At 33.0% G+C, this 13,317-nt stretch overlaps 1 protein-coding gene across 1 annotated transcript in view; it reads left to right on the top strand.

Moving 5' to 3' along the window:
* LOC111511956 (DDB1- and CUL4-associated factor 5) overlaps positions 1–13,236 on the top strand; it is a 34,936-nt gene extending 21,700 nt beyond the window's left edge. Inside the window, exons 10-11 of the mRNA XM_074179662.1 lie at positions 3,310–3,750; positions 10,295–13,236. Coding sequence (XP_074035763.1) covers positions 3,310–3,750; positions 10,295–10,679 — 826 coding nt within the window. The 3' untranslated portion in view covers positions 10,680–13,236. The remainder of the gene's footprint in view (positions 1–3,309; positions 3,751–10,294) is intronic.
* Positions 13,237–13,317: the final 81 nt, after the last annotated feature.

Genomic DNA, 13,317 nt, shown 5'->3' with positions numbered 1-13,317 from the left:
TGATTTACATACGTTTTCCCGCGAAATTTACCGTTTGAAACGCTGACGTCTGAAAACAGCGTATGCCCGATCTAATAGAGAGAGAGAGAGAGGAAACTTCCCACCTGTGAAATAGATACAATTTTGTTGTGTCTAGAGCTGAATGTTTATTGTTATCATTAAACACTATCGATAATTCTTCACACATTCTTTGCTGTATATGTGTGTTGGGTGCATTGAAACGTCATCTGCAGTACTTGCCCAGAGCGGAAGGGAACATTTGGTATAGGCACGGTGAGTCAAAATTTGGAAATTTCACAAGGTTCGCATTGTTGAGATTATAAGTGATTTTGGTAATAATTTTAGAATATTGGGGGAGATATGTACCGAATTAATTGCACCAGTAGTTTTTTGGCTTTGAACAGACAGATATATTTATTTGATCATGTTATGTATAGAATACATCTATGACAAGTCAGAAAAACAAATAGGTGCAAGGTACAAAGTTTTCTATAAAATAAAATAAACAGTAAAAATTTGTAACAAGTTTACAGGGTATAACATATATCGTCCACCTTCAACACCAGAAAATGAATTTATTGATGAAATCTATCATTATTTAAATAACAATAAAAATAATGACTACTATGCATATCTTAATTGGTGACATTAACATAGACATAACAAGAAACACAAATACCACTAATGAATATCTGAATATCATGAATAGAGTTATGGATACAGATCATATATCAATGAATACACTAAAATAGAAAGAGATACAAATTCATGTATAGATCCTTGTTTTATTAACGATTTCACAAGTATATTTCGTTACAACCGAATAATAATAGAATCTAATGTTACTGACCATTTCTCAATAATACTACAGATAATATCTGGAAAACAAAAACAATATAATAATCATGAGACATATAAATATTTTGTTGATGATAAAAAATTACTAAATTTCGCACAAGAAGAAACTTGGATCGAAGTGTACGATGCCGAAAATATCGAAAAAGCAACAAATATATTCGTACATAAAATCGAAAATATGATAGGTAGAAGTACGGATAAAGTGAGAATCAAAAAAAAAAATCAAAAGGAATCCTTGGATGACAAATGGTCTATTGAGAGCAGTAAAAAACAAAGAGGAACTTTATATAAACATGAAAAGTGATAATAATTTGGAAAATAAAAAAATATATAATCAATACAAAAATATTTTCGGAAAACTTGTAAAAAAAACAAAAGCAGACTACCAAAAAGAATTGAACAGTAACAAAACGGATACATCGAAACTATGGAAATCAGTAAATGAATTGACAAATAAAAAAACACAAGACAAAACTATAGCAAAAATAAAACTGAACAATGAGTGTATAACGAATGACAAAAAAGAAATCGTTGAATCATCCAATGATTATTTCATATCTGTAGGAGAAAGGTTAGCAAATAATATAAAAAAAGGTACAAAACCCTTCTTGAAAACGAACATAAACTTCGTCCATTCACTATTTCTGCAAGATGTAAATGAAGTTGAAGTATACAATTTAATTATCTCATTAAAAAGACAAAGTCGCCAGGACTAGATAAACTGAGGGCAGAACACCTGAAAATTATTATTAATGAAATAACTACTCCAATAACATATCTAATCAATAAGTCGTTCAAAGAAGGGTATTGTCCAACAGTCTTTAAAAAATCCGTTGTTAGTCCAATTTACAAAAATGGAGAGAAGTTGAATATGGCTAACTATCGTCCCATTTCATTAATATCGACCTTGGCTAAAATTTTTGAGGAAGCCCTGAAAAAAAGGATAGTTGATTTCTTTGAAAAAAATAATATTCTTTCTCATGAACAATATTGATTTCGGCAGGGAAAGTCCACGCAGGATGCACTATCAACAGTGCTAAATAAAATAGTTGGGAATATTGACAAAAAAACACCCACCCTTTGTTTTTTCGTCGAAAAAAAAATTACAGACAATCACTATATCCTCGGTTACAAACATCAAATATCTTGGAGTATATATTGATAACAACCTGAAATGGGATGTTCATATAAACTTCTTGATAAAAAAATTAGGAACTATATTATATAAAATGAGGATTCTTACCTCCATTTATAACACCGAACAAATGCGTATAATATACTCCACACTAATAGAAAGCCATTCAACCTACGGTATTATAGCATGGGGTGCAGCTTTGAGAACTCATATACCAGCACTCGAAACTACCCAATAAACATCGGTGGTAGAGCAGTTTTCGCGAAAACTAAATTGATAACTGCAAAAAAAAATGTTGATTTCGAAATATTTGGTGAGTCTTTTCTAAATTAATTTTTCAACGATTTTTGAAAAGATGCTTATAATAGAAATAGGTCGGTAGTTATCGACAATCTCTTTGTTACCTTTCTTGTGGAGGGGTATCACTTTTGAATATTTGAGGATGTTAGGAAAATTACCTGATTTAAAGATTAGATTTATCAAATTGGTAAACGGCACAAGAATAATATCCTGAGTTTCCTTAATCATTCGACTATTTATTCCATTGATATCCGGACAAGCTGAATTTTTCAAAGATGTAATAATTTTTTGTACTTCATCACAACAGGAGTTGAAAAGAATGAAAAGCCAGAAGAGGGAAAATTTCTAAAGTTCACCAATTCAGAGATAGGCATATTAGGTAGGGATTTTACGATATTGTCGGCTATACTTGAGAAAAAAATATTGATATCATTTTCAGTTAATTTCTCTGAGAAACACCTTTGTTTAGTCTTCTTTCTGTGAAAATTCACAATGTTTCAGCTAGCCTTAGAGAATAAGAAGACCCATTCATGAAATTTGATGGCCTAGTATACTTGTCAAATGTCTACCTTATGGAAAAAAAATCCATTTAGTTGAAAAATATATGTTTTTAAGGGTAAATTGATGGATGTAGCCGTTACCACGTGGTAGAAGATCATAATGAAAAGAGAAATGAAAATTTCTATGTTTTTTACCAATTTCAATTGTAACTAACGTTTCTGCAGTTTCATCCTATATGGACATTCTCAAACTAATACAATAAACTCCAATTCCTTTTAAGGAATTAAATAGGTTATACTGTAAGTGATCAAATTTACCGATACTTGATGAACATCCATAATAAACATGTTTGTTACACTTCATTACAGATTTTCACTAAACTTTTCACAAAACCGCAACAAGTATGGTCGTTTTGTGATATGTCTGTGTAAGGACAATTTTAAAATGTGTATTTAATATTTTTGAGTTCTTGAAAACGAACAAATCGATTCAATAGTCTTTTTATTCCTTTTTAGGTGCCAGCAAAAAAAGAACCGCAAACCAAAATCCCCGAAATTCAAATCCAGGAAGCACAACGGTGCACACAAAAAATCTCACAAAAGATCTTTAGCGGAATCTTCAAAAAGACAGAAGCGGGAGAGGGAAAGCAGACCTTCAAAATACTTCACCAGGCAGAGCGTGAGAAATTTGACTGAAATGCCTGAGGATAATTCGACTGAGAACTCCCTGGACACCCCCAGCACTAGTACGGGCATCACTAACTCGGAAAGGTCTGTATTCAGACTGTTTGAGCAGGATTCCGAAGACGAAGGTAGGAATCCAAACGAGACTGAGCCCGTGGAAGTAGTGGAAGAGAATAATTTTGTAAATATTTTGCCGACGCCTTTCAATGGTACACGTGACGTTTTAATAAATGTACTAGAGGTGACTGAGGGGGAATCGTCAAGGAATTTGAGGTGAGAATGAAAGGGTTGTTATCTAACACAACTGTTGAAAATAATAAATGTTCTCCGAAACAAGTTGGCAACTTTAGCCTTTCGTGGTTTACGAAATTGAATATCTGCTTTTTGAAACGAGTTTTCGATGCACTTTTGGTTTGACCAACATATCAAGAACATAAACTCTTCTCATGTACAATAAACATACAGTGCATTTCTTTAATGCCCCCCCTTTTATTTTTTGAACGGGTCAACTCAAAAAATTGAAATTTGGGATAATGAACTTAATGCATGAATACTTTATTTTGAAGTGAAATTGACAGATGAAACTTTCAAGATAGCGACTGGGTGCCATCTGGGAAAAAAATTGAATGGAAAAGGGGGCTTATGACACACCATTTTGAAGCTCCTGACAAATACTTCACAACCCTAGAATATGAAGTCAATATCTTCACCTACTACAAAATGGGGGATTATTTAATAATTTCCTGAAGACAAACACATTAATATCGATATTTCTAGAAATATTCCTTTTTATCTGCCATATGACAATTCCAATTCCAACCCAATAAGGTTTGTTGGTGTTAAAAATAACGATTTGGTGTTGGGAAAGAACTCCAGTAATATTCAAGGTTTTTTAAGTTATTTTTTGTACATAAAAACGAGAAAAAATGTCGGTACGACAATGAACATCTTTATTCAGTTATAATATTCTCATTTAGCTTTCGATTTTACCAGTAGAAAAGTACCATGTCAACAATCTCTAAGCCATTTTAGATTCTCGTCCATTGGAAGGAAAAATTATGAATTGAAGGGGTTATATTTTTTAGGAGTGATTAATTTTTGGGAAAGAAAGTTTTTGGCTTTCTACTACTCCATCTTGATACCAAAAAAAAATGATGAGGGAGTCTTCCATGTATAGAGTTACTTCCTTCCTTTCTTTGGAAGACTCCCTCATCCTTCTTTTTTTTGTATCAAGATGGAGTAGTAGAAAGCCAAAAACTTTCTTTCCCAAAAATTGATCGCTCCTAAAAAATATAACCCCTTCAATTCAAATAAGATTCCTCTTGGCTGGGATTAAATCAAATAGGTGAATGAATGTCATTACGATGACATAAGCAGATCAAGCTTATTCCGTGACATTAAAAAATCGTAATTCATGAATGAAGTGTGTGTATTTTCTATAATGTTATCCGATTTGGTACTGAAGAGCCTTAGGGCAAGTGTCTTAAGGCGAAACATCGGTGTATACCAGTGAGGATGGCAGTGTTCTATGTAAGTGCAATTTGTTACCATTCATTTAAAGTAGAACTCATGTAAATGATATCTGATTTTTATTCCACAACGAATGTTTGAAATACAAACTGAGTAGAGAAAAGTATCTTCTGTATAATTTAGTGTTCATATAGAAGTATTTGTTTCGAAAGAATTTTTTCTTTCGTATAATTCAATGTTTATATGAAAGTAGCTGTTTCAGGAGGACTTTCTTTCAGTTTGTGTCTGAAAGTCACTCCTTTGCATGATCTACACATCCATGTATAGAGTTACTTCCTTCCTTTCTTCGGAAGACTCCCTCATCCTTCTTTTTTTGTATCAAGATGGAGTAGTAGAAAGCCAAAAACTTTCTTTCCCGAAAAATTTGTATTTACGGTGAGACCCGTAACTTTCACGAGACCGAAAGGATTTTCAATGAACGTTTTTCGAATCGTTCTATCTATAGAAAATATTTGAGGGAACTTGTATCCAAATTCACAACTACCGGTAATGTATGTAACAAAAAGCTTCCAGGTCATCCGTCCATTCCGGAAGAACAGCAAGTGCAAATAATTGGTGAGATGGTAGTAAATCCTAAACAGTCTACTTATTCTGTCGCGAATGTTTGTGAGATGTCTCCTTCTACTGTGTGGAGTCTTTTGAAGAGGAATAGGTATCATTCATACAAAATAAAATGGTACACCAATTAACTGAAGATGACCCTGATCGAAGAACATAATTCTGCAAAATCATGACAGAAACCATTGACGAATGTACTTTTTTTTTTAACGGGAATGCTCACAGACAAAATTGCCGTTATTGGAGTGACACCAACCCTCACGTTTTCCGGGAGACACATACCCAAAATCCAAAAAAAATTAACGTTTGAGCAGGAATATTGGGAAACCATATTGTAGGACCTCTATTTATTGATCAAAATGTAACAAGGGTTCTGTATTTGAATATGCTGGAAACTACTGTTGACCCTCTCATCACTGAAATCGTCGAAGCGAATCCTAATGAATTCGATATGAATAGAATAGAATTTATTCATCATTAAAATATCATACACATATAACAGATACATTACTGGTACAACATTTATCAGACTAGTCACACAAACTGAAGAAAAAGCAGCTTATACATTCAAATCTAAACATTCTTCGACATTGTAGAAGGCATTTTCTAGGAGAAGGTCTATTAAAGCTTTTTTGAATGTATTGTAATTTTCAATATTTCCTAGTAACCTAGTTGCTTTGTTATAACATATGACTCCTTGATAGCTTGTCGAGTCTTGCCCAAGGGCTAATCGTGAGTAAGGTAGTCTCAGTTCATTTCCTCTACGAGTATTGTGTTCATGTATCATACTGTTTTTTGTATGGTGTGATTCATTTCTTTTGATATTCATAGTTATGAGCAAAATATATAAAGACGGTAGTGTTAAAATAGCTAGATCTTTAAAAACTGTCTTGCATGATTATCTACAATTTATGCCAGCCATACATCTAATTTTTTTTTTTTTGATAACAAACACTTTGTTACGTATGCTGAGTTTCCTCAGAATATTAACCCATTTGATATTAGATTGTACTAATCCGAAATAGGCCAATTTGAGTACTTTTAGAGATACTGTTCCATGTAGTTGCCTTATTATGAAGCAGACTCTACTCAGTTTTGTTATTAGATAATCTGTGTGTTTTCGCCAAGTTAACTTCTGATCAATTACTAATCCTAGATACTTATATTGATTCACCTGCTCTATAGATCTGTGATCTATTTTTATTAGTGAACAATGATCATTAGTGAGATTCTTTTGTTGATTGATAATTCATGAAAACAGTTTTATTTACATCAACAAGTAGACCGTTATTTGTGCACCATTGTGAAAATTCATCAGCAGTTTTATTTGCAGCTTGAACAGATAGGAGAAGTTCATTTTCTGCTTCTATTTGATAGGTATCATCAGCATATATTATTGTTTTTTGTGGAGATACACATGAATTTTCAATATCACTCATAAATATTATAAACAGAAGCGGAGCCAATGTTGAGCCTTGTGGAACTCCTAATGAGACAGAGGCTGGTTGTGATTTTATTTCATCTATTACCGCTATTTGCGACCTTTGACATAAATATGATGCTACCCATTTATTGGCTACTAATCTTATTCCCATTCTATACAGTTTCTCAAGTAATAAACTGTGGTCAACTGTGTCGAATGCCCGGGATAGATCAAAGAATAAACCAATTGGAAATTTCTTATCATTGACGTTTTTGTAGATGTCACACATTTCGAATATGGCAGATGATGTTGATTTTTGCTGTCTAAAACCATGTTGACTTTCTGGTATGAGTTTATAGTGTTCAACAAATTTGCGAAGTCGCAAATAATAGGCATAGTCGATAACTATAGATATTTCTATAGTTGGTTACGTCATTTTTGGAGCCCTTGTTTTTATATATGGGTATAGACTTTGATTTTTTCAGTGATTCTGGATATATGTCGTCACATAAAGATTCATTTACAATAAATGATAGAGGTTGACAAATTATGTCATTGACACTTTTAAGAAATTTACGGTGTATATCATCTATTCCTGAGGCTGTAATTTTAGTGGTTTTATTAATGATTTCTTGGATCTCTATATGTGATGTTGGATATAAGAATAAACTGTTGTATGAGAAAGGAGATAATTTCAATTCATTTGTATTAGGTTGATTTGTTTTTATGTCAATGAAAAATGTATTGAGAAGGTTACTTATTGTTGTTTTGTCTGTTGTAGTATTACCATTGATTGTTAGTTCTAAAGTATCATTATTTTTTATTTTGTTCCTATTTTCATTGATAATTTTTCAAGTTTCCTTGTTAATATTTTCTGCATTTATAATTCTATTGTTGTTATATCCCATTTTTGCCTGTTTTACTACTTCTGTATTTAAGTTCTTCAGTTGTGTATATATTTTTGTTGGATAATTGCTATGTTAGAAAATTTTGCTAATTTGCACATGTCAAATACCATTTGATGCAGTTCTTTGATTTCCAGGGTTTGTCCTTTTTAAGATTATAATTGTTTGAGACTCTTCTTAGTGGAAACGCATTATGGTAATGTTACTGATATGTTGTATAGAACACATTGAAACATTCGTTCAAATCAGTTGATATGTAAACATCTTCCCAAGTTTCGTTTGCCAGCAGACTACGTCTGTAAAAAAAACTAAAATCATTGCTTTTAACTGACCCAGTAATAAACTGACAAATCTGTGATCTGATAGATGGGTGTCCTCAACTACGACATTTGTAGCAGAGAAATTTGCAAATATTCCATCAGTGCCTCTATTGAGGCGGGTAGGAGAGGTAATCTAATTTACCATGTCAAATTCATATAATATATTTTTTATTTTCTTTGAATCTGCATTGTCAGCAAGTCTACATTTATGTCCCCGCAAAGTACATACAAGTTATTTTTTCTGTAAATATTGCACATCAGATCATAGAGCTCTTCTAAGAGTTTATCCAAATTGCTATTAGGTATTCTGTAAACAGTTATTATATAATTTATTTATTTATTTGACACTTTGGTACATTGAGTACATGTGCTAAGTCATAATTAAAAAACAAAAATAAAAATACAGAAGTTGAACAATACAAAAACAATAAATATGGTTCATGTCCACAAACTTTCACAACATAGAAGTATTACATAAAAAATCGGAGAAGCTCTAGCAAATACTCTCAAAATGTCATGAAAAAGTGTCGTGCAAGAATTCCTCAAGACTGTAGTAACACTTCTGTAAGAGAAGTTTCTTCACCTCAATTTTAAAAAGTTTATCTGACTCGATTTTCCTAATAGATGCCGGCAAGTTATTATAACAGTTTGTTGTATTAAATAGTGGGGAGCATCTAAAGTGAGCCGTTTTGTGTGAGGGGGTTCTTAACAGTTTCCCATGACGGGTGTCTCTACCATATATATCCGCATTTGTGACAAATTCAGTTATATTGTTACGGGCAAAAGTGACACACTTCAAGATAAATAAAGAAGGTGCCGTCGATAGGCCCTCTCTTAAGAAAATTGGTCTACAACTATCTTGAAAATCTATATTAAAAATTAGTCTCAGCAATCTTTTCTGAGCAACAAAAACTCGTGGAAATTCCCTTGCACATCCCCAAGAAATGATATTAAAGCTGATGTGAGAATAAGCCATAGAAAAATAGACATTCATCAATCCAAAATTATCTAGAGTGTTTTTCAATTGTTTGATTGAGTAATATGCGGAATTGAGTTTGTTACAGACCTTCTGAATATGACCGCTCCAGGTCAAATTTTCGTCTAAAGACGATCCTAAAAGCAAGACTTCGCTGGAAGATCGAATACCATTTATTGTGGAAGAGTCACTGCTGAAATTTTTCCTAATAAATGATTTCATTGAAACAGATTTAGATTTATTCAGAATAAGTTTGTTGCGTTGACACCAAGCACTGAATTTATCTATTATTTTATTTATTTTGTCTGACAACTTAACTTCGTTTTTGTCGGCCACAGTAATTGCAGTGTCATCCGCAAACATGGTTATGTGACACTTAGAAAAGAATTCAGACAGGTCATTTATGAAATTGAGGAACAACAATGATCCCAGGACAGAACCTTGAGGCACTCCTGGTTTTACATCTTTGGGACTTGATAAAATTCCATTGCAGCTAACTATTAGACTACGGTTTTCCATATATGATTTCACCCAGTTCAATAGATTATTTGGTAAACCTAGGCCTGCAAGTTTAATTATAAGAAATTCGGAAGAAATGGTATCAAATGCTTTTGACAAATCGAAAAAAAGTGTTACAACTAGTTTATTCGAGTCAACCTGTGTATAAATGAAATTTAATAAATGGTATGAAGCTGATTCAATTGATTTGTTCTTCCTGAAGCCATATTGGTTATTACTAAAAAGATTATTTTGATCCATGTAATTCAGAATTCTGTTACTAACAACTTTCTCAAACAGTTTAGAGAGGGAACAAAGTAAAGATATCTCTTTAACAGCACAATTGTCAGCTCACACAATTTTTCTATGCATTTTGTATAGCTTAAAGGTTTGAAAGTATTTAAAACATTTGTTTTCGTTAAAATACAAACACCGCCATGGTTATTTTGCATATTATGCACATTTTGCATATGGCGCCCAGTCGCCACCTTGAAAGTTTCATCTGTCAATTTCACTTCAAAATAAAGTATTCATGCATTAACATCAAAGAAATACACTGTATAAAAACTCATCATAATAGTTCTTAAAGTACTATAATCAATTTCAGGAGTAGCACATCGTCTTCCAGACTACACTTGGCCGAAGACGAGCCATCCGACAATCTCCAGTCCTCCCACCGGTCCACAGAACCGGAAGAAGACAATAACCGCGACGACGGCTTCAGTGATAGCAGTGATAGTGACTTTGAGTACACGCGCACGCCGAAAAGACGATGCGTCAGCGTCGCGGATAGCGGCTGCAGCACCGGGCCCAGCTCGAGTGCGAGCACTTGCTCCTCCTCCAAGAGGGTCCGCCAGGAGTGTTCGAGCAGAACGCCGGAGAGCCCTCCGGACGTCGAGAGCGGCCGCTACAGCAAACACAGGAGTCGCTGGATGAGGAAAGCCAGAAGAAGCATCAGGAAAAAGATCGGAGCCGACTCTGACGAGAATTGAGTTGGGGGTGGTTAGAGGGTTTGCGGAAACGAGGGTTGGTGTTGTGTTCGATTGAGTAGGTATTTGAGGTTAGCGGAAAACGTTGAAGACGGGCCATAAAATTATGTCTGGATATTTTCAATGGGTTTTCCATTTCCAATTTCAACACTTATTAAGTCAATTATTTTTCGAAAGGAATTAATTATTATTGTTGGCAGTAACTTATCCCACTTAAATATGAATGGTCACTGAATGCTTTTGTTATTGTCTGTAGTTCAAATGTCGATTAGTTATAATCAACAGTTCAAAATGTCAATCGACAGTTCAAACTTGATTAGTCAGGTTAAAGTCTCATTTCTCGCTAAACAACTGCAACAAATGATTGGTGGAGTGAATAATCGCTAGTTGAAACGCGTTTAATCACCAGTTTCAGAAGTCAATTGTAGATAATAATCCACAGTTTGAATTATCAATAATGACTAACCTACAGTTTCAATTGTCGATTGTCAAAAATTATCAGTTCCAACTGTTGAATGAAGGTAATTGGTTGATCGGGTGAGTAATTGACAGTTGAAACATGTTTGATCAACAGTTTCAAAAGATGATTGTCGATAATCCACAGTTTAAATTGTCAATGATGTCCAACCGATTGTTTCAATTGTTGATTGTAAAGAATTAATAGTTTCAACTGTCGATTACAGATAGTTTAAGTTGTAGAGTATGGCTGGGTGTTTTAAGCTGTAAGTTATAACTAATCGACAGTTTGAAGTATCCGTCAATGCTACAGAGTATTTTCTTATAATCGACAGTTTGAACTAATGATTAACTTTTATGTGTCAGTCCAGAATTTGAGTTCACTTAGCGGTTTGAACTGGTAACTATGACTAATTGAGAGTTTGATTATGACTGAATAATTGGCAGTTTGATAAATTTATTGAAACTCTTTGTATTGTAATTGTGTGTATCGATTTTTTCATAATTTTTTTGTTCATTTTTCATAAATTTCGATTTTTTCATACAGTTTTCTACAGTTATTCGTCATGAGAGTAGAAGGTTTTTTCTTCTTCTTTTTTTGTCCCAAATAGCTAGCACAATCTTGAGAGAGAAAGTTTACACACCTTGTCACAATTTCTGTTTTGGCAAATATTTTCTTGAACAATGTTTTAACTTTCAAATTAATACTGTATTCTCAATGAAAAGTCATAATTATTTTCAATTATAATTTGGTTTCGATTCTTATTGTTAACGTTTACATAAAAATTTTGATATTTCTAATAAGTTGAAGTAGAAAAGGCAGAATCAACTCGAGAATAGAGCCTTTGAGGGGAAACAAATGCAATTATTTTGGAGTAATTCTTTTATTATTTGTATATTTAAAATATATTTAACAAAAACATATCTTCTATACTCTTGAAGCAGACTATTACAAAAACTTTATAAAAAACTGATAAGCAGTTTCTTTTTTTTTGTTAATATGAATTTACAGTGTACTAATTATTAGTCTTTATTCTTTTTTAAAAAGTTCAATTCATATGATTTTATAACAATCGCACTTCCATAAAAATAAAACAAAATGAAAAATGTATTCATTAACCTCTTATATGATCGAATTTTTTTTCCACCAAGTTAATGTGTGAATTGTTTAGTTGCATCTGTGTAACATCAACATATATCCAAATAGGAAAATTGGTACCTCCATTAAATCAGAAAACAATACATGAGATATATTCTGAAATAAAATCTCGAAGTTTAATCTGTCGCCAACTACAAACACCTTAGGTTCTGGTAAATGCATACCGGAAAACAACTACTCCCTGGCTATAATTCCCCAGATATAATTCAATATCCAGCGTGGTATCAACTGGGGAAGTAGTTGTTTTACGGTAGGCATTCTCGAGAACCTAAGGTGTAGGTAATTGGAAGAGATGATAATTTCGAGATTTTATTTCGAAAAATGTGTTTTCTAGTAGCTATGTATCTCCTTGATATAGTCTTCAGACACAAGATATATTTGTCACGTTGGTGAAAATATATCCTTATGAACTTGTCTTTAGATGAACAGGCACTAAGAAATCACTGATTTAACACCAATTGATGCATTTTTGTTTCTCCTGGCAGGTGAACGGAGGGGAACAAACCATCATGGTAAGAAGTCTCGAATCTGGTTATGATTTTCGTACAATACATAATATATTCCGATCTAGAATAAATGTGTTGCCTTCATTGAAAATATCCATCAAATATACGTATTCAAATTCTCGGCTACTCAAATTTCCAACAGATGATCAAGAACCTGCGGAGGAAAAGTACCCTCAACTGAATACATCAGAAGTGGGATATTCATAGACATACGCCTAAAACCCTCCGATGAGTCAGTGACGGTGAATAATGTCTTTCTAGTTAGCTTTTTGCATAATATGAAATTATTGTTATTCTTTTTACTAGTCCTCGTTTCTGACATATCCTAATATTTTTATCTTCAATGCGATATTTTATATAGTGTGGTTGCAATTACTTTCTTTTTATTTATGATTTTATGTATCGTCAACATATGAAAATATATATGGAAAAATTTGTAGTTTGTCTATTTTTTGCATAGCTCAACAGCGGTTACTCAGAATGATGAAACAGCTGGTTCTCAGTTAAGTAACACTAATAA

The sequence above is a fragment of the Leptinotarsa decemlineata genome, unplaced genomic scaffold (genome assembly GCF_025532065.1).
Source record: "Leptinotarsa decemlineata unplaced genomic scaffold, Ldec_3_MD MMD2_tig00026282_RagTag_RagTag, whole genome shotgun sequence".
Lineage (NCBI taxonomy): Eukaryota > Metazoa > Arthropoda > Insecta > Coleoptera > Chrysomelidae > Leptinotarsa > Leptinotarsa decemlineata.
Note: the sequence above shows the minus strand (reverse complement) of the source record. Positions and strands in the feature narration are given on the sequence as shown.